Consider the following 26338-nt stretch of genomic DNA (forward strand, 5'->3'; position numbering starts at 1 on the left):
ACCAAAGTAATTTACTGATAGATAATCAAATGACAGGAGAAGAGTCTACAATAAATAGTGATTAAAAAGGGACATTTTCTGTGAATTAATGAAAATGTATTATTATTATGATTAAAGGGCAATCTGGCCAATGAATTACCTAAACTTTTTCTGTAATTTTACACATTTATAATGTAATTTCACTGGTCTGGACAACTTAAGATCAAAGTGGGCGGTATGTGGCCCATGATCTAAAATGAGTTCGACATCAATGTGCTTAGTATTAGTAATAAATACACAAAATTTTATTCATTTTTATTTGACCATTCTGTACAGACATTACCAGATTAGTGATTTTCTGTAGCATTCATCACCTGTCCTTTTTACAACAGTGTTGCATTTGGGTATATTTGTTATGTCCGTTATTGAAGTAGGTGGCACTCACAGGGATTATTTTCTGAAACACCCCTTTTATGTAAAAGGGGAAACTCTAAGTTTACTTAGTGAGCTGATAACCAGTTTCGTGTGACCGCTCGTCCTTGATGTGAATCCAGGAAACAGAAAGATACCCAGGATATGTTGAGCTAGTATAGAGCCCAGGAGTTAAGCAGCCAAGCTTGGGACAAAGGTACTTCTTAGACCCCTGAAGGTTCTCATCTATACCATACAGACTCTGATATCATGTTGCCTAGCAACCATCTACTAACAGGTTAAAATAACCCATTTGTAGCATTTATGCATCTGTAACCTCTTGTAAAACAATCATATTTTAATTCCCTCTAATTTACAATCTGCTACCCAGAAGACGTACCCTTATTTTCTGAACTTCGTGCTATCTTCAGGTCACACACACTTCCCACACCTCGAGCGTCAGGCTGATGGGAATACTGGTTTTAAAAATCAAACTAGACACTGCACATGATTGAGGACAAACAAGTTAACTTAAACAAGCTTATTTTTTAATGGATCTGCAAAATTGTTTGAATTTCCAAAGAAAATTTCTGTACCTCCCGCCCACAGTTACCCAGTGGCAAAAGTTACACAACGTTACAGAAAAGTTTCCAACCCAAAGAAATCTGCATGCAGGAAGAAAAACAAAACAAAACAAAACAGAAATAAAAAGTGAAATAAATCATACAGATAAAATAAAACATCAACAAACAGGACATACTGTATAATGCCGTTCTTTTGGCTGGAGGAGAAATTCAAACGCTTCAGCTTCAGTTCGGTGTCTTCATGAAGAGAGCCTGAACCGACACATTATTAAACTGTAATTTCATTAAATGAATGTGGCTCCGCCCACCACACAGCCCCGCCCCTGTCTTCCATATAAGGCACAGGACAAAATAAACCCCCACATACAAAAGGAGCTAGCCACGCCTCTGTCACTTGGTAACAAATTGTAAATGACCAAATATGGTTAGACAACAGAAACCGCACTAAATGTACAAAATGTTAATCCTACTTTATCTCGTTTTAACTTTGATTTCCTCTGACTGAAGATGAGTGCTGTGGGTGGGTGGGGTTAAAGGGGGAGGGGTGTGAGGGTGTCCAACCAGGTGAGCCTGTGCAAAGGAAATATTAAAAATATGAGCTTGTCTTTTCCACACATTTTTTTCCTTTTTTTTTTTTTTTTTACTTAAACTTTAAAACAAATGACAAGAAATGTGACTGGATTTCTCTTTTTATCAGAAATAAAAATGATCATTAGATGCAGAGTGGAGGAACATAGTTGGGTGCAGAAGTGGGAACGAGGGGATTAGACATATGAAGTGGTTTATTGTTTTTATTCTGATAAAGAGACAGAGTGTCAGTGTGCAAGAAAACTCATGAGACAGGTTAGAGGGCGAGTTAGAGTTAGCAGTGAGAGAGAGAGAGATTGTGTATGTCTGAGTGTGTTTGTGTGCGTTAGTGTGACTGAAACAGAGGAGTTGTTCAACTGCAGCACTTGCTCTTCCAGCCTGTGACTCCTCCTCCGCTGCTGATGTCGACGTTTTCACTGTTGGGCTCTTTTACAGGCGTCTGTCAAAGAGAAACAAAAAACAAACAAACACACACACAAAAAAAACCATCTTATTAAATATGCACCAGGAAAAATGTGAAGCAACCACTCTGGTTTATGTCCACAATCGCTCCCTGCTAAGCCTGACATCATTAACCATTTCCTAGTTCAGATGCTTCCCCAAAAATCAAACAAATACTGAGACATATCAGGATCAGCCTTTCATTCAAGGGGGATAAAAGCCAAAACGGTCTTTGAAACATTAATTTAATGAAATACTGGAATATTTCCCCTGACACCGGTTACAGATAATCCTGAACTAAAATCTTAATCTACAGATGGAAATCTAGACATTGTTTGTTGTTTAAACTCCACAAACAAACTAAATTTAGCTTCAGTATGAATAAAGAAAGGGTGAGAATGACAGCTATGAATGAGTAGTTTTAGGGGCTTGAGATTATTAAAAAAAAAAAAAAAAAAAAAAGGGGGGGGGAAGCACTGCCCATATTTTACATAAACGTCACTGTATTCACAAATAATGATTGTCATATTAGCGGAAAAAAATAAATAAATTACTGAACACATGTTCCACATGAGACATGGAGCACACACCTTTCTGAGGATGTCTTCTGCTAACGTGAGGAAAGCTTTCTCGATGTTGATGTTGGCCTTAGCGCTCGTCTCAAAAAACCTAATGCCGTGCTCCCTCGCAATCTGTGGGGAAGAAAGCAAACCCAGTCAGAAACTGTGCATGTGGACCAGTCCAAAAATAAAGCTGCTGATCTCCTGAGGAGAACAGAGATCAAGTATCACACACACACCTGCCTGAGTGGAACTGTGTGTGTGTGTGTGTGTGTGTGCGTGCGCTGATATTGTCACTACCAGTTTGCTTTGGTACTTTAAACCAAATCTGTTAAAGGCCCTGCAGTCTCACACAGGTGTTTCCACTCGTTCTGGCCGATTAGAGCTCTGTTAAGGATGAACTTGGGCTGAACTCTGAACATTAAATCCAGAAACTAAACTCTAAATCAACTCGACATCCAACCGCCAAACTGACAGACATCCAAGTACTGCTCACAAACGCAAAATGGGGGTTTAACTCTGAGCGTGTGTGTCCCCTGAGCTGCTGTAGTTTTTATTTTATTTTTCCTTTTAGATCAATTTTGTTACAGTTTGGTTGTATTAATTTATTTTTACTGTCTAAAAATGTTTAATTGTGGCTATTATAAGTTTCAGACTTTTACATGATACAGGTGGTATCTGTCAGAAAGTAAGAAGTTAAGAACTATGGACACATAAGACACAGTCACATGGACAGATTTATTTTCTATTGGAAAAAAGTTACAATTTTATGGATTTCCCGCCAGTGAAGTGATGGCATACCGGCAGTTAAAATGAGTGTAGATACCAAGCTGTTATACTAAGTATATCAGGTTATTGAGGGTTTTTTTTTTTCATATTCAACAACAATTTTCTGTTTAAAGAATGAATGCAACTGAACATTATTTTTTTTTAACCTACAGTTTTAGTCTCATGTTTGAAAGCTAAACAAAATTTCACAATAGTTTAAGTGGCTTACTTACCTACTTAGTACAAATAAGTCAATCTTTGGCATTTGAACTGCGAGAAAACTGAGAAAACTAGGTTATTGTTTCTTTGTCTTTCCACAAGGGAACCTTAACTGCAGTTCATGAGAAAATAAAACATCTCATTTCTTTCCTTTTAGTTCATCTCTCCACTGTTAGTTATTATTACTAAAAATGTTAAACAATGGAAACAAGCTCAGTTTGTGCAGAAAGACAAATAGCAGCTCTGTACAGAGGTACTGATTTTAGTGGAACGTTTGAGCTGTAAATACACAAACAAAGCTACTGTCATCTGTTCTAGCAGGGCATTTAACTCCTATTTACTGGTGATTCAGCAGAAAGTAACCTCATGGAAATGTCAGACGGGCACAAATGAGTCGCAATTAACTGTAGAAGACTTTATGAGTGGCTGCAAACTCAAAGTGCAAGGCTGCAGCAACGAATCAACCAATCAGCACGCAGGACCTCACTGACGAATGGCCCTTCATAGCTGAACAGGACCGCACCACCTCACCTGCTCTCCCTTGGCTTTTGGTACGACCCTCTTGTCCTCCATGTCACACTTGTTGCCTAGCAGCATTCTCTCAACGTCCTCATTTGCATGCTGAAAAAAATAAAACACAAAAATGAGGAGATTATTAGATCACATTTGCCAAACAGTCAAACTTCATCTACTTTAAGCTTTTTAAAGGATTTATTGCTTAGATAATCCAAGCTGGCCAATCGAGCCCATGATTCAGGCTCTTTTCTAAAAGAACCAATTTCTAGTGCTGTCTAATTACCACTAGTAGGTAGAGCGAGTGGACAAATGAGTTATTTTCCAGATAAGGGGCATTTCATTACTGTGAAAGGACACATGTCCAGAACATACTCAGAGAAAAACAAAGTAAAACATAAGTGGTCTCTAATAACACTTTTGAAGTTTGAAATATTATTAGGAGTGCATGAACTTCTATAGACAGAGATGCAGGATAAGAAAGGCAGAACTACTACAGGCAAATGCATCACGTTTCCTTCCTCTGACTAAATTCAAGGTTCTAAAGGCAAGGGTGAGAAAAATGATACGAGACACAGTCTCACCTAATCCACTTGGCTTAAATTCAAACACCTACAGTCTGTTATTGCACCAGAAAATAATGCAGACAGCTAACGCGAGACATCCAATATCCAAACAGTCATATTAACTTCTCAGGTCTAAACTGATCTGGAATGAATCCTCAGGATTACTCGTGTAATGCAATAATTACTACTGAGATCATGTGAGACACAAGATGTATTCAATACTAAAGACAGCGGAAGAGACACAAAAAAAAAAAAATGAAAGGGCGGAGGCGCACCGAGAAGACAAAGTTACCATATGTTGCAGCTTGGCTTATAATCACTGAACTTTGCAACAGTCTCTGACATCTGTCTCCAACTAACCTGACATTTCAAATACTAAGCAGCCACAACATTAAAACCAGCTGCATAATACTGGTTACTCTCTCTGCTAGAAAAATAGTTAAGATGTGGGAAGGTGTGGACACCATTGATCTCGGACTGGCATCCTTTAGTTCTTCTGGGTTTGCCAGTGGGACCTCTGTGGATCATGCTCAATCAGGTGTCACCCTACAGATGAGACTAGGATCTTTGGCCTTTGTAGGCTGGATCATCACCTGTGGCGCTGTCTTGTGTTCCTTGAGTGGTTTCTGAAGAGGTCTTGCAGTGCAAGTGCTCGTGGGAGGCTTGTGGGGGCATGTCTTTAGAATCACAACCATGTTTAGTTGGCTTGGTTTGTGTCAAAGTTACAACCACATCCAAGCAGAATATTCAACTCCATTCATACGTCAGTGGTTTTAATGTTGTGGCTGATCAGTGTACATTAGGTCTCATCTTTGTGGCTTCATCTATTCTGATAAAACACAGATGCACAAACAAAGTCCTTTTTCTGACCCAAGAAGAATGCTGTTTATACTGACAAAACACAGCACTGCAGATTCAATAATAAACAAGCGAAATTTAAACAAAATAAATTCTAATATTTTAACACCACTGTGAAAGATCCTGAAGAGGCTGGATGCACCTGATCAGGCTTTGTCTTGGCTCAAAATGTGATACTTGTAAAATTTAAATACGAACAACATTTCCACAGTACTCATATTCTAAAAAACTATTTTTGTAAGCTTTTGCACAGTTTAGGTTACAGTCTCCCTGCACCTTCCCATAATCATCACCTCTTCGGGCCATGATAATCCTCAGCACAACTGCTCTGTAAATGATTAAGAGCCTCCATTTTCATTAGTAGTTAACAAAAGTCTGTCCATTATGCTACTTGTGGCCATTTCCTTAAAAAAAAAAAATGACATCACAACATGTGAGAAGGTCACTGGGAATGAGGCATAAGCTTGTGATCACCACAAAAACCACTACATGACAAAACAAGCACCCGATTCCAGTTTTTGTTCCCAGCACAAAGCAACACCCTACGTCATCTGAGTCAGGCCATAATCAGACCGTTAACCATACACGGCATAAAAAACGGACACAACATCAAGATCCGAAAAATCTGACTGCTGAAACCTGCAGTCTTTCTAATAACCAGCAGGTGGAAACTCCTGTGGTTCCAACAGCACTTCAGGTTACATAGAAGTTTATAGGAAAAATAGCCCTCAGCTCCTCTTCTCTGTGACCTCAGTAACAGCATGTCAGGTTTCAAAACACCAAGATGGCATTGGCCATGATCAGCTTGGGGTTTCACAGTAGATACAGCCATCTTTTATTCAGCCAATGGTCTTAACAAGACGTTACAGCTGTCTCACCTTAAATGTATTCACTGTTACTCAACTTTTATAATGTTAAAAACAGGCTGAAACAAGTAAACCCGTCCTTGTCGTGTCAGACTGTTTGTGGTACTGCTTGGTAAAACTGTACAACTACTTCTGCAGTGAGACAGATGCATACAGACAACTGGCTCATCTGATTCATTTTAGTCACACACTCCTGTTCCACAGCTCGCTGCACACAGTTTAGCTAGCCCGTTAGTCATGTTGGCCGCATTCCCGTGAAGTGTTTATCGCCATGTTTTTGTTCCAAAGACAAAAAGAAATAAATGCAAAATGAGTGTCAACGATTCATTCCATAAAAATAAAAATGATACCGTCGGATGATCTGGGTGCTAAGTTTGGATACTTTGTGTTGGTGTTTATTTGCCTCACCTCATCAATGTTGCGCAGCCATTTGCTGATGTTTTCGAAGCTCTTGGCGTTGGTGATGTCATAGACCAGCATGATGCCCATGGCTCCTCTGTAGTAGGAGGTGGTGATGGTGTGGAACCGTTCCTGCCCTGCTGTGTCCCTGCACAGAGCAGATGTTTTTATTTGCATGCGTTTTCTTGGGTTTGCATTATTCTTTGCTTTATTATTTTTATTTGGTCTTTGAACTGCAGTGACCTGCATGAAAGGTGCTTCACAAATAAAATTTGACCAAAAGATTGCTTAAATTTCTTCATAATACGCTGAGATTTCACACATTTATCAGCTACAAATGCTTTGTTCAAAACAGAAGAGTAAATAAGCAAATAACTCTGAAGAGTCCAAACTCAGCTAAGACTCATTCTTTGAGTTGCTGTTAGACTGAGGAAGCTGATTTGAGAAAATCCCTCCAAATAAGATGATTAAAGACAATTAAGACATTTGTTAGTTAAGAGAAGCTGAACCCTAAGAGGAAGGGTGACACTTTGAGCGACTGATCCTTGGGCTTGTAAGCACTCATGTATAATGTGGGGCTAAAATTCACCAACAATACAGCTCCAGAGGGAAGGTCCAAACAATTTTTTGATGAAAGCTAAAAAAAAAAAAAGAAGTTGTATAACATTTGAAAAGTTAATTCATTGTTATGTCAATTTTGACCAAAACAGTAATTATGATTTTTGCAGTGACATCAGTCAGTCTGTTGTGGGAAGCATTGAGACCAGACTCTCTCTATGTATGTGTCTGTGTGTGTGAGAAGTTTCTTAGTGATTAAGTTAAAATAATCAGCCATAAAGTTTGTAGATATGCCTACAATTTAGAACAGCAGCTATCTAAAATGTTGAATACCTCATTGCTGCCATACAAATATAAAGGTCCTAAATGCAAAACTGAAACAGTATGATCCAAACCATTGAGGTTACTGGATTATGAGCTAGACTAGATTAAAAACATGACAGCAATTTAAACCATGAAAAAAGTTCAAGTGTGAGGAAGAAGCAGCCTCTCATCTAGCAAACCATCTGCAACAGCTGTGTTTCATCAACATAAAAAGTTATTCCACATCAGCCAGTAATATAAATTTCACTGTTTTAAGCTAAAGGAATATTTTAATGTATGTGTGCTGCTCAGCTCATAAACGCAGCAAAGTCAAACAATCAAAACAAGTGAATATTTAAACATTTAGTTGAATACGATTTGAAGAAAGCCCCACATATAAAGTGATTAAAGATAATTATCACTTTATTATGTAGCATTAAAAATGAATTAGTGCCACTTATTTATGTCAGTCTTCTTAACCGTAAACACTTAATTATTTGTCCCAGTTACAGTTCAGTAGCAGGAGTGCCAGACATGTGAACCTGCTTTTGTGATGCTATTCTTTTGGTCACCAACAGAGGCTGACATAGATGATAAAATATTTAGTTAATGCACACTTCAGACTCGACGCAGAGGCAAAAAAGAAAAAAAAAGATACTGCTTTAAGGCCTACAGGAACAATGTTATTTAATTTTAACACTGCTTGGAAAAAAACAAACTGCAAAGCCGTAGCAGGCTGGTTGACCCAGGTACAAATACATTTAAATCCACTGCAGGTTTCCTCGCATGTCTGCACTAGCATCAGCCTCAGCAGTCACTTCTTGCTTTCTGTGGAAACTCTGCCAACATCCATCTATCACTGCTGACAAGGGAAAGAGAGGAAGCCCAGGGGCACCAGGCACACCAAAAGCAAATCAGACCTACACTTAAAGAGGGTGTTTAACTAGATACGAGTGTTAATCAAGACACAATGTGCTTGGACAGGATGAGGGGAAAATCTGATCTGAGACTGAAATGCACGTGATGTGATGTTCATCATATTAAATTCATGGCTGTGGGCAAACACAAATTTTATGCATGTGCAAGTTATTAAAGTCTTGCAAGATATCTTTCATAACTTCAGACTCACTCATCGCTATCCACTTATTAACAACCAAATACCAAAAAGTAAATTGATGCATTTTAATAATGAAAGACATATTTTTACTCTTCAATTGTCCTTCTAATGCTTTCTTTGGGCAAAAGCTTTGCTCAAGAAATGAAAACATATCCTGACAATGAATAAAGTAATGTCTTCAACCACTGAGTTTAAGAATGCAAAGGACAATCATTAATTTGACAGTAATTAGCTTCTTTATTAATTATTTGCCCACTATTGTTTGTCTCCTATTCAGTACTGTATTTATTGTTTTATTCAATTAGATTTTCACCTTCCAGTGACAAATCTAATTTCTCTGTACTACCTCACTTATTTGAGCTTTGTTATTATAGTTTGTTTTTAATATTTCAGCTGTTTAACTTACATTTCCAGACAGTAGATTTCAACTTCAAAAATTTCCCAATTGCAAGATCCCAAGAACCTAAGATGATAAGTTACTCAAAATAACCTTTTTGTCCATTGTGCTTTTTTTCTAGAGTAACAGTGGGTGTGGATGTGCAGGTGTCTGTCTCTGAGATAACATGAAAAGATTATCCTTGAATGAATGGACTGTATTCAGAGAAGCGGAATATCCGTTACAGGTTCTGTATTGACCTGAAAGGATTTTGACCATCACAAAGCTCTGATTAATTTCTTTTCAATGTTACTAAAAAAAATAAATGTCCATATCGTTCACTATTATCAGTCACCTTTAAATAACTGGCTCCTTGTGATCTTGTAGCTTCAAACCAAACTGCTTATGTCTCATATCTTTTTATTCTGGTTACTATATTTCATTTCCTCTTGAACTGTCATTCCCAAAAAGACTGCCTATACTGGCCTACCAAAACCTTTAGTTGCAACTCTGTTCATTACAAAAGCACAAATAATGCCTTTCTCTACATTAATCATTTTTTATCTTTATTACTTGAACTTGATTCTCCAACAACTTCAATTTGCAAATTAAGCTAATTATGGGATTTTTTTAAATTACCAAGTCAGAAAAAGGATTCCACAGGAAAATTAACAGAACAGTATTTGTTTTTTTAACCAATCCCAAATGCTTTCATCCTACAGACTCATAAGAATTAGACCAAATACTATGGACAATCTGCTGTACAAATACATTTTTTCTTTTAATTCATCCTGTTTCTCTCTGTAAGACTTCAATATTACAATTGCCAAACTTAACCGATTAAAGGCTCCAAAATATGAAGATTTATGCATTCTTTAAGCATTTGGGCCTTACTCAATGGGCGCTACTCATGTGGGAAAAAAAAGAAACAAGAAATAATAACTCATCTGGTACGGACAACGATAACCCTATAGCAGACCTAATGGACTGATGATCATTTCCTGTTCCTGCATATTTCAGTGCTTAAGGGAGGTATGTCAAACAGATGTTTCATTATGACATAATGATTCACAAAAGAGGCTACGCTGAAACACGATTCTCACAAGCTTGGTGTGTTTTGCACGTCTGCACAACACTGGCATGCAAACAAAAACTCACATCTATAATTGACTCACCAGATCTGTAGTTTTATCTTCTTTCCTTGTAATTCAACAGTTTTGATCTTGAAGTCTATTCCTGCAAAACAAAAAAACAAACATGTCAGCTTAAACAATATCCATCAGTTGTAGAACATCAGCCGTCGTGAATAAGAAGAGAGATGAATGGATAAACGGCTCCAGCACTGTGACAAAGAGAAAGTGAAGGTCAGAAACAGATAAATCAACGACAGCGGTTGAGCAACAACTGTTGCCATCATAGAAACAATAGCATTATCTCTTCCTGATTCTGCAGTGTCATTCTCAGCAGACAGCTGTGATCAGCAGCTGGGCAACAACGGGTGCACACAAACCAGGTCACTGAGGTCAAAATTATACTTGTTTTCAAACAGCTGTGAGTATTTTTTTAAAACATATATAATAAACATTTTGACAATGTACATATAGGTTGCACCTTGTAGCGCATTTGGCCCTAACAAGGTTGAAAAATAAAGCTACTACGACTAAAGTGCACTAGACCATATGAGCCAGTAAATACTGAACTTGTACTCTGGTGCACCCCAAAAAGATTTTGGTCTTCCCCTCGAAGGGAAGGTTTGTTTTTTTACATTTTGCATTATGAAATAGAAAAAGAAAATTTTCTATAAATTTATGATCATCATATTGCTTTAACCGTATGTGGAATAACTGTACTTACTGGTACTGTTTCTCATCTTAAAACATTATATTTTCTGTTTTGTTTGTTTAATTGTCACCTTTTGGCTGCTACTACTGCTACTACTACTAACACCTACAGGATATTTGCCATTCACCATTAAAAACTAAAATATAAGATGAATGCACTGCTACCAAAGTCCATAGTTAAGTAAAAACTGAACCATATTTTTGCTTTGATTGTCAAATTTACGTCACTTGAACCCAGGAGGACCCTCACATCCTCTCAGGCACTACTCTCACAACTGTAAAACTTAGGTGATCTGAAATAAGATTTTTTTTTTTTTTAAAGTAGTGCTTTAAGTGTTTTTGTAATATCTGAGGTTTCAGCCTAAGGTTGTTTTTTTCCTTTCTGGTTGGAGATTGAACTCGGGGAGAAGTTTTGTGGTGCTGCAGTGTGCAATGTCGAGGTTTTCAAGATTTACAAATAACTGTCAAGCAGTGGAAAGTTACTGAAGCTTATTTTTCACATTCAATGGAATTTGAATTTTATCATTTGGGAAAAAAGGGTGTTAAGGGTAGAGGGGTTACTTATTAAACAGGGGGCCAACTTCCCTCATGTTTTTCTTTCGCTTAGTTTAACCTATTTATGTCCTTTTAAATCTGTGCTACAACAAACAGCCAATGACTCATGATATTACGGTAACTGTTAAACACCTCACCTGGGCATATGTAGGATTTCTGCATTTCAAAACTATAGTGAGCTAAATAACAGTAGGGGATTTTTTGACTCAAACCAATAACTTCTTTCTCTTTGGAAAAGCTAGAAAACATAAGAAGGCAATTCAACCATCAACTTCCCACTTGAAAGTAAAACACACTAGATTATTATCCTCTTATACTTTAAATGTGAAGGGTAGGTGATTCATCAGTTTCATTTTTAGCCAACAAGTGGTATTTTCCTGCTAAATACTGAGCTGTCAGTTCTGCTTTTGGTCAGACGTTGTGGTTGGTTAAAAAGTCCAAGAAACAGCTGTGCTCTAGGTGGGGCAAGTTTATAGAATAATGAGGAAACTGCCTGCCAAAGCCTGAGTCACAAAATATTATGCACATCCCAAGGAGAGAAAGATACAGTTGGACAGAAAGAAAGGCTAGGATTTAACGCTGGTAAAAGAGGGAGAGTTTTCTACACAACAAAAGTTAAGCTCTTGAAGTCAGCCTCAACGGGGATGACGTGTTACTAGTGAGGAGAGTAAACACAGAGGTTCACTCTTTTTACTCTGTGAAGGGAGAAAAAAAAAAAAAGAGAGAAAGAAACAAGTTATGCGCATTGTGCAATCACAGATCATTTATCCAATCAGTGGAAAAACAGTTATACCTATCCTGTAAAGAATGACACTTTCCATGAGATGTGACTGTTGAGCTGGACGCAAGCGGTTTATGGTCAGTTTTCTTCTTAATACCAGAGGAACCATTCCTTCCACAAGTATGAAAGCCACTGTCTGCTTCTGCCAGTTTCCGTGCAAAATTCATTAAATGGAAAAAGATTTCAGTCGATACTATGCATATTCACTCACTTAATAAGTGTAATGTGTAAGGGAGAGGGGCTGAGAGACGGACTGGAAGCAGGAATGAGAGATGGATGAGAGCAGGGGGGGTTTCCAGTGGGGGTATTTTGAGAAACAGCTGTGAATCTGTGTCTCCAATGGTATGAGTCCTGTGTCAGAGGAAGAACACATTCCCGTTTCATGTCCTGCTTCTGCCGTTGGGAGTTTTGTTCTTTTCAGCTTTTTAGTTTAGGTGTTTATTAACTAGTAAATCTGGCCTCTTTAGTGGAGGATTTCCTAAATGTAACCGAGAGAAATTTTATGGCTTCTCTGGGATGTTATATATAAAGCTACTCTGGAAAAGCTTCTGTCAACCTTATCTCATATCTTGTAAGCATTATCTCAAATTAAAAGCCATTTTATCTGTTGCTTAATGTAGTGATACAGGGGTTTTTTTAAAAAAGAAAAAAGAATAAACATCACTATTTTTCGAAGACCGAGAGAAGTCAAATTCTAGTATTTAATTAGCCCGTTTCTTTGTGCTAATGAGCTGTTGCACAGGTACAGTTAACACATGTAGCTTTCGAACCAAGCTTGCTAGGCATTAGCTGATATGTTAGGTAACTGAGCTATCAAACTAATTTAACTCCTGGCTCCAAAAGAACAACATGGTGGGAGCCAAAACACTAACACAAAGCTTCAATGCTAAGTCCAAAACTAGAGAGTAACATCCTGGTGACTACATCCTTCAATAGTTTTTGACCACTGTCTGGTAGGATATAAGCTGTGGATCCAATGTAAAGGTGTCTCCCACCAACCATTTAAACAACAAAAATAGAAGAATGCACTACTGACAACCATAGGTCAGGCTGGTAAAGTATGCGTGGCGCAGTGAGAATAGATGATATTGTACAAGCAGAAAAAAAGGAAAAAATTGTGTAAAACTTCTTCAAAAATTAGGTGCAGTGCATAAGCCACCAGGTAAAGCTAGCATGTCAGGTCTGCCACAGTGGCACTGGTCCTGAACAAGAGACTAACGGTTTCTAGTGAATACTGAAAAGAATTTCTGCTTGATAAGCTCATCCCCAACCTCAAGCCACTCTTAGGTGAATGTACAGTTGAGGCAGGGTTATCACATGCTAGTGGTTTCATTGGACCCCATTTTCATGTTCAAACCTAGCCTCTTGACAGTTCTGAAAATGAGACTGAAATCATATACAAACATCCACAATTTAATATTGTGGCTTCCTGTACTGTGATATCCATGTGAAACTGATAAAGCATACTAGTCTGGTGAAAGCAGTACAGATTGTTCAGGTGATGAGTGAATTGCAAATAACAGTCTAAATCGAATAATACAGTCTAACTTTTGTTCATGTTCAAGTGATTGTGTTTTCCTTGTTGTTCATACCTTCCTTATAAAACCCGAGGCACAGACTGAACCATTGTTTTGGTTACACACCTACTCTTTAAACATTTGCAAGTCTTTGTTGGATTAGATATGTATAAATGTGCCTACATAGATATATATTCCAGAGACATTTATACTGCACGGTTTTGATGTATCACTGCAGACAAGACAAGATTTATGTATTTATTTATTTAAAATAAAGGTATCCATCTACCGTTGTCTTCTTTTAACTGTCTTAGCATTGATTTATCTTTTTTCCCCCCCATTTTGCCTGCAACTTTTTAAAAACAAAAAACCCAACAACTTCTTTTTAACAATGTCTGGGTTTCTAAGCTTAAAAATACTGGATACTGTAAAAATTACTGTATGTATTCAACCTTTACATACAAGTTATTGGTATCTTGTAATTATATGATTTGCTAGAACATTATTAACTGTACTCATTGAAATAATCTTAAAAGTATAGTTTTACAGATTTGCTTTGATAACCATATACACCACTCTACGTACAGATTACATGACTGGAGAAATTTGACATGTTCTACATACAATTTTTACAGCTTATCACATTGCATGCGGCTTTGTTTTGAATACAGATGTAGAACAAAGACAAGAGACGAGCCAGGAGCTTTCAAGTGCACGAACTATGCTGCAGTTTTATAGAAGACACTCTACAAAGGAGCCAGCAAAAAACAACAACTTGAGATCATTTCTGTTCTTTGATTTCCAAGTATTTCTTCTTAAGTTTCAAGCTGACAGATCATAACAAACTGAACACTCTAAAACGATCACTTCCTAAACTAAACTGACCACAGTGAGTGTTGTCAACACTTTCTTTTCAAGCACTTGTGACTGATCACGTTGATACTTTAAATACCTTCATAACCAACATAGTTTGTCCCCATGTAATTACACAGAGAGGTTAAAGCTCCAGCAACACTTGCAATATACAGAACTACTTTATTATCTGACTGATGCATTTTGGCTTGTGAACTTTGACCTTCATGAGTGACAACACATTCTGACTTTTTGTTCTTATCCATGCACCTTAGAAGTAGGTGAAGCTGTGCCAGATAACGCTACTCTGTTTTTATGAACTACACAGAAACTGGGTATGTTTCGGGGTTTCCTGCCTCAAAAGGGACCTTTAGGGGCGATGACTACATCTGCACACAGTTAAAGCATCAAGTCTGTATTTACATTCCCATTTAGTTATGGCCATTTGATAAACAAATACGTATTTTATGCTTGAGTAAAAGCAACACCACATAAATAAACTGAATGGTACTTTCATTCCAACCCTGTTGATTTTTAGTCTTGATGATGATACCACTTTTTTTTTTTTAATTTGGAGGAAAATCCCTTGTGTTTACGGTGTGAATACCTCCAGCACCATTTTAACACATTATCCTCAACTGCTTCACATGGAGGAGAGTACACAGAGTATATAGAATATATTTAACAAAGCAAATAAAGCACCTGTAGCTGATTTAAAAACATAATACTACCCATCTTGCCAGGAAAGCACCTATGCAAGGAGCAAAGGTCACTACCGATCTCTACGTGCTGAAGAACCTGTTAGTCTGGACCAATTTTCCCCTTCTTCCAGCTAACACTACACATTTCTTCCCTTAAGTGACACAGATCTGATATGGTGGCTTTGACTCAAATAAAACACGTAGGTCTAAATCTTGTTCTAATTGACTGCATGCTGAGAAACAACATGGGGTGTAATAAAACAAACACCCTGCAAGTCAAAGCAAAACTAAAGGAATGACAAAAACAATAAAACGAGTACATGTGACATGAAGACTTACAACAGAGTGACAGGTCAGTGCTCTAGCTGAACAAATCTAATCTAGCCTGGATGCCAGTGAGAATACATTTGCCCTTTCCAGTTGTGTGCTTTCGGCTATATAGTGACAAAGAGCACGGCTTCAGATGAAAGCTCAGTCCATGAATCGAGCACATAACACCAGCACATTGCAGTCGAGCAAAGCACGTTTTATATTACATTATTACTCATCACTAATCTTAAGCAACAGGAGTAAATGGAGCCTTCACTTGGGCCATGCAGGGACTTGACATAGTTTGACACTTGACTCATGTGAGCGTGATGTTTGGCGCATGCGTGAATAGGACGGATGGGGGGGGATGATGATGCCATCACGATGAATTGTTTATGGTTCTCACTGGCGCACTTGAGCAAAGTAAATAAGTATACAGTATTTACTCAAGTACTTAGAATACAAACTATAAGCGCTTCTAATTTTAGAAAGAAAATGCAATTTTCAGCTGCTTTTATACAGTTAGATTCACTATAGTCAAAGTTTTCACCTAAAAAGTTAATTTCTTACATGATATAATCAGGTTCCCAATGCTAGAATATCCAAGTCGCTTAAACAGCTTCACCTCCATTACTATTAGCGGTGACAACAATCTGAAGCATGAATCCTGTCCTTATCTTCAACGTCATGCTGCTCTGTTGTATCTTAATTGCCCCTTGGGGACAAATAAAGTCTTTCTGATTCTGATATCCATGAAACCATGAACCCATAATCACACCTTCAACTTGTGATAATCAAGTAAAATTTTGCTTTTACAATCAAGCATTTCTTGTTGCTTCAAATCAAAACACTCATACAGTTGTTGCCTTTAGCGTGTAATTCCTGACAAGGACTGTGCAATAAACCTTTATAGGCTGATAATGAGAAGTAAACACCTGTCACTTAAATGCACAGGCGATTTTTCTAGTGCAGCACGGCCCTGTGGTGCTACTAGCCTTGCTAGCTTCTTAGCCGCTGGGTGAAGTAAACTGACAGCAAATTTGGAGACTTAACGGGCTATAATTGTTGCTGCCCAGTTAAACCAAACCAAGATATAATGATAGCGTTTTGTTATTAACGTCGCAATCATTTGAAAATAATGAGCAAGTGATGGTTTAGTAAGAGCTCATAAAGGCTGCACAACTAGCTTTCCAGCTAACCTGTACAGGCCCTAGAGAGAGCTGCTGCATGCTCATAGCACATTAGCCACCAACAAATCCGTCCTGCATACAGCCTCCAGCTGCAGGGTAGAGGCAGGCGAGCCTCACAGCTGTCACACTACCTCCGGCGGATGCAGAAGGGTCAACGAAATCACCTGTTACAACGCCCGTGATCTTCTTACCTATGGTGGAGATGAAGGTTGTGTTGAAGGCGTCGTCAGAGAAGCGGAACAGCACACAGGTCTTCCCCACGCCCGAGTCGCCGATCAGAAGCAGCTTGAACAGCAAGTCGTACGTCTTCTTCGCCATTGAAGAATCAGTTTGTGTTCACCCCGATAGATACAAAAACCGATACCCTAGAGTACGCCTATGTGAAGTCTAAAGCCAGCTCCTTGGCCAACCTGACCAACAACTGTCCTCTTGGCTGTTAACAGTTAACAAACTGTGGATTTGTTGATTAGCTTTGGCAAGCTAGTTGGCTAAACACCACCCAAAATAATGTGCCTGTAGAGTCGTCCTAGAAGTTCTAGATTCCCAAACCCGACCGTGGTACCCCCCCTTACAGCATGAGAGCAAAAATAGAATCTCCTTCTGTGTGATGCCTCTTTTTCACTCTTTCTTTTCTCCCACACAGTCGGGACAAAATGGCTCCTCTCTCGCACTCTACCCCGATTCACTCTTTCTTCAAACTAACGGCGAGCTAATTCAGATTCTCGGCACACCCCGTCATTCCAGAGCCCTGGGACAAGCTCGACCGAGAAGAAACTGGGAAAAATCAAGACATGAAAGTGCGCCGAATCTGCTGTCTGTTCCAAGTAATTTCGCTTTTTTTCTGTAGAGATTAGACCGAAATACAGACGACCGCCGTCGCCTTCGAATGGGAGCCACCGCGGCGACACCCTAGACCTTTTGGCACGCCTACTCCCGCCCCTTCTGTCAAAACTCACGGCTCTGATTGGCCATTTCAGCTGTCGCTCCTTCAAGCGCCCTAATCTGAATGGCTATCCAAGCAGGCATTGTAGCGGTAAAAAGGGGGCGTGTCTTAGCCTGACAGAAAGGGCAAATGTTACTCTGTAACATACGCTGACATTTAGGCTCAAAGCGCCGCTTATATCTCACTGTGAAATGCCGCTAGTGACCCAAAATGGCGACGAGTTTCATGCGGATCTCTAGTAGCCGGGGTGTGTTTCAGCTTTCATGGCAAGCTGGCAGTTGGTGCGGTGACTATCCCAGCTGTGAGTCAGGCAAAGTGATGTCATATATAAGTACTTCTGTGCTTGTTACGGGCGTTTCCCACATCCTCTGCTCTGTGAAGTGCAAGGTCACTGATCCTCTAAAGTCTTGTAATAAGTATACACACCGAGAGACAGTCTGCATGTACACATAACTGCTGTAAGGGCCTTTTAGAGTTGGCTTTGTGTGTTTGTGAGAAAGGAGAGGGACTCTTTCCTTCTTCCGCCTGTCAGAGTTGTTTGACTCTCAGACACTCCTTAGGAATGCTGAGTATGCCCTGCTTTCCACTGCCAAGTACAGACTTGACGCAAACTGGGGAAGAAAGATATGAAGAGAGAAAAAGAAGTCAGAGAAAAAGAAAGTTTGTACGGGGCTAAATAGTCTATACTCCAGCAACTCTATGTCTGCTACAGAGAGCTGTCACAATGCCACCAGAGTACTGAACAAACTGAAATTTGACCACATTGTGGTGCTAGATGAAAAGCCAGGAGTTAAAAGTTCTTCGCCACATTGCAGTGGACCAAAGTCAACAAAGCTTCATCGCTCCCTTTACTTTTTATGAGCCAACCAACCACAGATCTTCCTCAGGCAAACACCCACGGGAAAGTAAAGAGTTATCTACTATATGGAAAATTAAGAAAAGACACACATGCTCAAACCTGCAGTCAATAAATCACAAAGTGATTCATTAAAGTGATAAAGTATAGGGACTATAATGAAAGCTTATATACTTTAAGTGATGCAGTGAATACACACATTGTTGTTATGCTCTATTTACTTAAATCCATGAATGCCTGCACAGTTACAGGATTCATGATTTTTCCTGTCCGGAAATGGGGAATCATTTATCTCAGATTTTCTTTATGTGTCACTTGCTCAATTAGAACATTTTTTTAATCTTAAATGAATCACTGCATTCTTCCTCCACTGTTAGGAAATCTTTTTCACTCTAATAAATCAACACAGAAATTCTTTCGGGGGCCTTTGGGGTTTGCCTCGCAGGAACAGCAACTCTCAAATTTCTTCCTTCTGCCTGTGATAAAAAAAAAAAAGAAAACGGTCTATTGGGGACGTATTTATTTTGTAGCTTAGATGAAGAAGATATGCAAGTTGATTCGGGCCTCAAACTGTTTGGCTTGGAACACTTTGATTTTTTTGTGCACTGGGGCTGAAACCACTACTTGATTGACCTATTTTGGTCCAACAATAAACTTCAGAAAGCTCATTTATTTCAGTAGAAACCCATAAATTCTTGATATTTCGCACCATACTTTAAATCAGCTGCTTAGCATTTATATAATACAAATTACCCGCAATCATATCCAGATATTTACTTCACACATAGCTGGATAGCCTGTGGTGAGCTTGAAAAAGCCTTGGCTGTGAGTGACTCATAAAAGGTGACACCGGGATCACCTAAGCCGGGGAAATTGTCACTGCTATTATGTGTTATTTTCATCAGTCCAGTACATTTACTTATTATTGCTTCTCCGGGCACATTAAACACATCTCAGTGCTCAGTGAGGTGTTGAGTCATTTGTGTCCATTAGCTTTCCCACCATGTGTTGAATTCCCCATGTGGCTGAGATTTTCACCTTTTTGTCAGCGAACACAGGGGTTGGGGGAAGTAGTTGAATGTAAGCTTCGGTAGTTTTCCAGAGAATCGCTCAGAAATCGCCTACAGCGTCACCTCCTCCATTACACCTGGAAAGACTACTCACGTGAATCCTCCCGACCTACTTAGGTGACTTTTAATGACACACATGATCCAGCAGAGGGCGCTAATGTGTTGCATTTGAATGCTCTTAGATGAGTCTTTAAATGATTCATTTTACATTTTCCCTCCTTGCCCTAAATTTTTGTTGCTTTGGGACAACAGTTGTATACAAACTGGGGTTCTCCCTTCAATAGATGAGTCATGAATTTGGGAAATTACTCCGTTTCTTGTGTAGCCATTTAAATATGAGTTATACTTCCCGGATTCATCCAAATCAGAAGGAAATTATTTTTTCTTTGACATAATTCGAGGATCTAGTGACTATACTTACACAGCGCAGAGTCACCTTTCTGGCACATTTTTTAAAAATAATTTAATTTTTTTTTTACATAAAACATGTAATTAATTCAGGTTTTGTTGTTCACACTTAGTTATTTGCAGCACAAACAGAGGGACGCAAGTAATTATTGCTTATATATTTTTAAATTTATTAAATTTAATTATTTTTTTATTGATACTGTACAGGATTCGATCATAATTCTTTATACTCTTTAGTTAAAAAAAATTTATGATGTCACTATCAAACAAAAATTTACTAGTCTTTTTTTAACATTACTCTAGGTGAAAGTAAGAGTATGTAATTGATAATAGACCTTATTAAACTGAAAACCACTTTCCAACAGATCCCAGTCTGTGGGACAGTGCTTTTATTTTCCTTTTGGAGCAAACTCAATCAATCAAAAATAAACTACAATAATATTCTCTGTATTTTTCTTGCAACAAATCTATTTCCACTAAAGCATCCAGTACCACTCTTGTTTGATCACATCACCTTTTTATTGTGTTTTTATGCAGTGACAGTCTGGCTTCTTGAAAATCTTCTGTCTCTATTATTGTGAGAATAGAGGTAATTGAGGTAATTACACAGAAGCAGAAAAGTAACCCAGCTGACCCTTCAGTGATCCAGTAAATACAGACTCCTGCAAGAACTCTTCAAGGGCCAAAGCTTTATTTTAATTTTAGAGGACATCCCATTTTTATTTTATTTTTTACAGTTTAAAAAAAAAACCCAGCTAGATGAACTTTTTTAATGACAACATCCAGTGTGTAATGAGAGGGTTATGTTTAATTTTCCCAAGCTTAATGCACTTAAATGGGAAGCTGTGTGGGCTAAATGTCGGTGCGAGGGCTATAATAATACATATGAACTATAATTTTAAGAAAATGTTTCAAATTATGGGGGCATCCACTGTGTAAACACACACGCAAACGGTCCAGTTTAAATTCCCAGCTGTACAAACCATCCGTGACCATTTAACGAGTTGGTGGCAGCCTTGGACAAGAATCGAGTCTTTGGCGAGGCAAAACTCAATTTCCCATGATTCTTTGTTCCACTCCGCAGTGATGTGGGGTGTGGTGGTGGTTGAATGACTGTGTATGTGGGGTTGAGGGGGGGTGTACAAGAGGGAAGCTCTGTCTCTCCGGACGGACCGAGAGCTGCAAATCCACCTCGGAGCATCTCTGCGCGGAGTACGAGAGGATGCGTACAGAGGTCTGCGGCGGAGCTGCACGCCGAGGACGATATGCGTGTGATGTCTGAACTGATTTGTGTCATTACCGGCGTTGTTGGATCTTTTCTTTTTTCATCGGACTGCAATGGAGCGTCGATCCAAAGCGTGAGAGGTGCTGATCGTCCGTCTGCTTATAGGCTCATTCACGCACAATAAGCCAAGGAAACTGGCTGTTACACACAGTGGCAATTCATCATCTGTACTGGTAAATATCTGAGTCTATGCTATTTGGCACTGTGGCTGTTTTCCATTGTGATATGACCAAGAAGCCATAATGATTTTTTTAATGAATGATTTAAAGAAACACATGCAGTTAACAGACGGGATATATGCTCATTAAGGGCTTCAGAGGGCTTTGTGGACTTAGATAATACACATTTTCCTTTTTTGTTGTTTGCAACGAGTAACAGAAGCCAGTCATGTCAAAGAACAAGAGCAGTGAGTCAGTGAAGGTGGTAGTTCGATGCCGCCCTTTGAGCCGGAAAGAGGAGTCCAATGGGCCTGCAGGGGGAATAGTGCAGATGGACCTACGGCTGGGACAGGTAATCCTCAGAAACCCTCGTGCACCACCAAGCGAGCCCCAGAAAACATTCACATTTGATGCAGTGTATGATGCAAACTCCAAACAGCGAGAGCTATATGACGAGAGCGTGCGGCCGCTGATAGATTCAGTGCTGGGAGGGTTTAATGGCACCATATTTGCCTATGGGCAGACAGGAACTGGGAAGACATACACCATGCAGGGAGCGTGGCTGGACCCAGAGAGACGAGGTGTGATTCCCAATGCCTTTGACCATATCTTCACACACATCTCCCGCTCCCAATCTGACAAGCAATACCTAGTGCGGGCGTCCTACCTCGAGATCTACCGAGAGGAGATTCGGGATCTTCTTGACCCCAATCATGGCAATGCTAGAGCCCTGGAGCTCAGAGAAAATCCAGATACTGGTGTGTATGTTCAAGATCTCACATCCTGTGTCTGCAAGAGCATCAAGGAGATCGAGGAAGTGATGAATGTGGGCAATCAGGCGAGGGCGGTTGGGGCAACAGACATGAATGAACATTCGTCCAGGTCCCACGCTTTGTTTTTGATCACTGTGGAGTGCAGTCAGCCTGGGCCAGATGGGAGGAAACATATACGGGTTGGACGCCTTAACTTGGTGGACCTGGCTGGCAGCGAGCGGCAGGCCAAGACCGGCGTCCAGGGCGAGCGCCTGAAAGAGGCCGCCAAGATCAACCTTTCCCTGTCAGCACTGGGAAATGTTATCTCCGCTTTGGCAGATGGGCGCAGCGGACATGTGCCGTACCGGGACTCCAAGCTTACCCGGCTGTTACAGGACTCTTTGGGCGGGAATGCTAAGACTGTTATGGTTGCCACACTTGGCCCGGCCCCTCAGCACTACGACGAGACTCTCACAACCCTTCGGTACGCCAACCGGGCCAAGAACATCCAGAACCAGCCCAGAGTCAACGAGGACCCCAAGGATGCTCTGTTGCGGGAGTTCCAGAGAGAGATTGCTCGCCTCAGGGCCCAGCTCAACCACAGGAAGTGGAGGAGCAAACAGAAGAGTGAGCAGGTGGAGGACGAGAGCTGGGATGGAGACCAGGAGAAAGAGATTGAGGGCGAAGAGGACGAGGAGGTCGAGAAGGAGGGAGAGGACTATGTGAAGCTGGAGGAGCAGCGGCTAGAGAGGGAGAAGGAGGCCATTAGAGGAGACCAGGACTTGATGGCTGACGAGAAGCAGAAACTGCTGGGAGAGAAAGAGAGGATGATGGTGGATCTGAGGAAGGAGCAGGAAGCCACAGAACAGCTGACCGCCAAGTACAAGGTGAGTCCAGCCAGGTGGTTTGCTTCTTTTTTTAAAAATCTTCCTGTCTTTCTTTGTTCGTTATTTGCTTTCTTTCTTCTTTTATTCATTCCAGACAAACACACACAAAAGACAAATTGAATAGTACATTCTGAGGCCATAAAGGAACAAAGCAGGAGATAAAACAGTGAAAACAAAAACTAGAAACAAATGGTGAAAAGTGTAGAGAGATGCCAAAACTCCACAGATGATGTTAGATGGTGCTACACATTGTATTGGTGCGGAAATTCTCTGCATTAAATTAAATTAAAAGTACTAGAAATACAACAAATTTATTGGAAAAGTTAGTGGTTAAAGAATTACAAGTCACAAAAGAGACATTTAATAAGCTCCAATAAAACACTTCCTATTCATTTATTTTGGACTTTAAGATCTATTTTGTTAAAATATACATGTAATTGATCTTTTCTCCCTGATAATGTGAGCAGAAGCTCTTTGATATTGTACAGTGATGATTTCTGAGAGTGGACTGGCGACTTGCCCAGGGTGTATGCCTCAGTAACAGCTGGGCTAGGCTCCAGTGTCCCTGTGACTCTTAAGTGGATAAGCGGTTAAGAAAATGCATTGATCGATGATTTAACAGTTTTACGATTTATTTGAATAAATGTTAAACCCTCTTATTGAATGTCATCTTAATGTTTGTTTTAAAGTAGAAGAAAAGAATCCTCTTATTTTAGGTTTGACGTTTTATTCCAGAGGGCCATGCTCTCTCAGAAAAAGGACATCTAAAGTCAAACATGACACACATGGTGCTGAAGTATGGTAATTGGTCAATTTGATGGACATGACAGATTGTTTTACAGGCCTGAATATCCGAAGACTCGCTGGAGACACACTTCTTGAGATTCATTAACACAGTGTTGGATTTGATTGATTTTTCTCTGTGGTTGTTGGATTGAGATGGTGCGCGGGCTGATTCGGACTGAGGATCGTATTTTGCCCACGTCTCCTTTGACCCTTACTCTAATCCCAAATATCATAACTGAAGGCCAAACTCTGACCTTAACATACACTAAAATTTAATCTGAAAGTTTTAACCAAGCAAACATCCATCTGCAGCTGTGCTTCAGAGTTAGAACCGGAATAAATGTGCTAACCCACAGGTGTCGAACTCCAGGCCTTGAGGGCCGGTGTCCTGCAGGATTTAGATGTGTCCTTGATCCTACACAGCTGATTTAAATGGCTAAATGACCTCCTCAACATGTCTTGAAGTTCTCCAGGGTCTGGTAATGAACTAATCATTTGATTCAGGTGTGTTGACCCAGGGTGATATCTAAAACGCCGGCCCTCGAGGCCTGGAGTTCGACACCCCTTTGCTAACCTTTACTAAGTGTTCTTATTAGTGGCCCTGTGGTATAGTACATAATTCAGTACATAGTACATTTAGTACATAATTTAGTGTAGTACATAATTTCCCCTAGGCATCAATAAAGTATTCTGATTCTGGTTCTGATTCTGTAGTGTAGCATTTTACACCTTTGCCTAACAAGCAAAGGATCCAGTTCCCTTTGTGGTTGCATCAGGAAGGCCATCTCTTCTTCTACAAATGTCATCACTACTACTGCTACTGGTTTGAGCATTCTATTAGAGTTAAATTAGATTAGTTGAGTAATATATAAAAACATGAATATCAAATGAATTTGTCATTGTATTGTTTTTTTAATTAAAGGAACTGATTAAGCCCAGTCTGTTTAATTGCTGCACTATCAGCACCCTGTATTGCTGTACTCTACCATAGTTTGTGTTTATTATCCTCAGGTTTGTTTTAAATGTTTACTGCTAATCTGATTGCTTAGAACCAGGTATAGAACAAGGTATAGAACCAGCGCAGTCTCACAGCAGTTTATGAAATATTCATTAAAATTAATATTTTATACTTTTAAAGGGCTAAAGGTTTGGATGCTGAAGAGTTGGTATTGTGGTGAATCATTTCACTGCTCATACACTGCAGACTACAGTTTGGTTAGGCAATAAAAATACTGTTTTGGGTTTAGAAAAAAATCATGGTTTGGGTTTAAATACAGTTGTTACCCTCTTTCAAAGCTATTCTTTTCGGTTGCAATGGTGATGCATACCCTCTAATGTGTCAACACATGTGCTGCACACAGAAACAGGTACTCCTGCTTCCTCCCACAGTCAAAAGACACATATGTTTAGTTAACTGGTTGTGAGTGTGACTGGTTGTCTGTCTGTCTTAGCACTGCACCCCGCTGCCTTCCTGTCAATGACAGCTCGAATAGGCCGGCAGCCCTTTCATGACCCTGAGTTGGATTGCTGGTTACGAAGACTGATGGATGAACACTTTCAAAATAGTTCTGTCACAAAAAAATTAATGTCTGTCAGATTGTCTGTCAGTGCACAGATACAAATGGGTTGCTTTTTTGTGATTATTTCAATTTTTGTGATGAGACTGAGCTGCTAGGACTCTCATGCTGCTCTGTATGCTGCATTGTAAAAGCTGGTTTGTAGTCTGAGTACACAGTCAGCTTGTTAACGCCTCAATGTGACCTTCAAAGACAGATTAGTGTACTCATACTCTGCAGTCTGTATTTTGAATGTGCCAGTATGATGGTTTCACTTGAAATACAAACATGTCTACAATTATTTGCTTTGATATTGCTTATTAGACTCCTATAGCTATAGCTGCTGTTACTATAGTCTTTTCCTTCTCAGATTACACTTACAAAACCAGTCTGATCTCTTTAAATCTTCATTTAGGACTATTAATAGCTGTGCATAGATGTGTTTTCCCACATAGCACCCTGTATCAACAGTTTGGTCTGATGTCTCTCATATGTCCCGACAGGTACTGGAGCCACTGAAGCTTAAAATGTCAGCTCTCTCTTTGCTATAATCACACACGCCATCACACAGCCTGCAATCAAAGACTGAGTCAGATCCGCATTAATTAGTTGCTCTGATTCATGGGCATATCCAGTCAATAAGTCACTCGTGCAGAATGACTCGCTCTATAATACTTTAGCTGCGGTCTCTCGACCATCCAACACGAGACACTGCCAGATCAGCTTACTGATCAGCCCGAGGGCATGGAGTGAGGAGACGAGAGGAGGACAAAGACATTTTCAGT

At 39.6% G+C, this 26338-nt stretch overlaps 2 protein-coding genes across 2 annotated transcripts in view; one reads left to right on the top strand and one right to left on the bottom strand.

Annotated features, from left to right (window-relative positions):
• Positions 1-916: 916 nt before the first annotated feature.
• Positions 917-17757, bottom strand: rab10 (RAB10, member RAS oncogene family). The gene is made up of 6 exons (XM_063495303.1): positions 17044-17757; positions 10282-10342; positions 6762-6900; positions 4082-4171; positions 2594-2695; positions 917-2001 (listed from the first exon to the last, which is right to left on the bottom strand). The coding sequence occupies exons 1-6, from the start codon at positions 17168-17170 to the stop codon at positions 1915-1917; spliced, it is 606 nt and encodes a 201-aa protein (XP_063351373.1). The 5' UTR covers positions 17171-17757; the 3' UTR covers positions 917-1914.
• A 3491-nt stretch (positions 17758-21248) lies between these two features.
• The window catches only part of LOC134643365 (kinesin-like protein KIF3C), a 30430-nt gene continuing 25340 nt past the window's right edge, over positions 21249-26338 (top strand). The window contains exon 1 of the mRNA XM_063495694.1: positions 21249-23211. Coding sequence (XP_063351764.1) covers positions 21802-23211 — 1410 coding nt within the window. The 5' untranslated portion in view covers positions 21249-21801. The remainder of the gene's footprint in view (positions 23212-26338) is intronic.

This window comes from Pelmatolapia mariae, linkage group LG15 (assembly GCF_036321145.2).
Source record: "Pelmatolapia mariae isolate MD_Pm_ZW linkage group LG15, Pm_UMD_F_2, whole genome shotgun sequence".
Lineage (NCBI taxonomy): Eukaryota > Metazoa > Chordata > Actinopteri > Cichliformes > Cichlidae > Pelmatolapia > Pelmatolapia mariae.

Excerpts from the sequence above, each read along its gene's own strand:
- rab10 (XM_063495303.1), bottom strand. The coding sequence starts at position 17,170 with ATGGCGAAGAAGACGTACGACTTGCTGTTCAAGCTGCTTCTGATCGGC. Across the intron at positions 10,343-17,043 it reads AACCTTCATCTCCACCATAG|GAATAGACTTCAAGATCAAA; the intron begins GTAAGAAGATCA and ends TTTGTTTTGCAG. Across the intron at positions 4,172-6,761 it reads GGCTGCGCAACATTGATGAG|CATGCAAATGAGGACGTTGA; the intron begins GTGAGGCAAATA and ends TATTTTTTTCAG.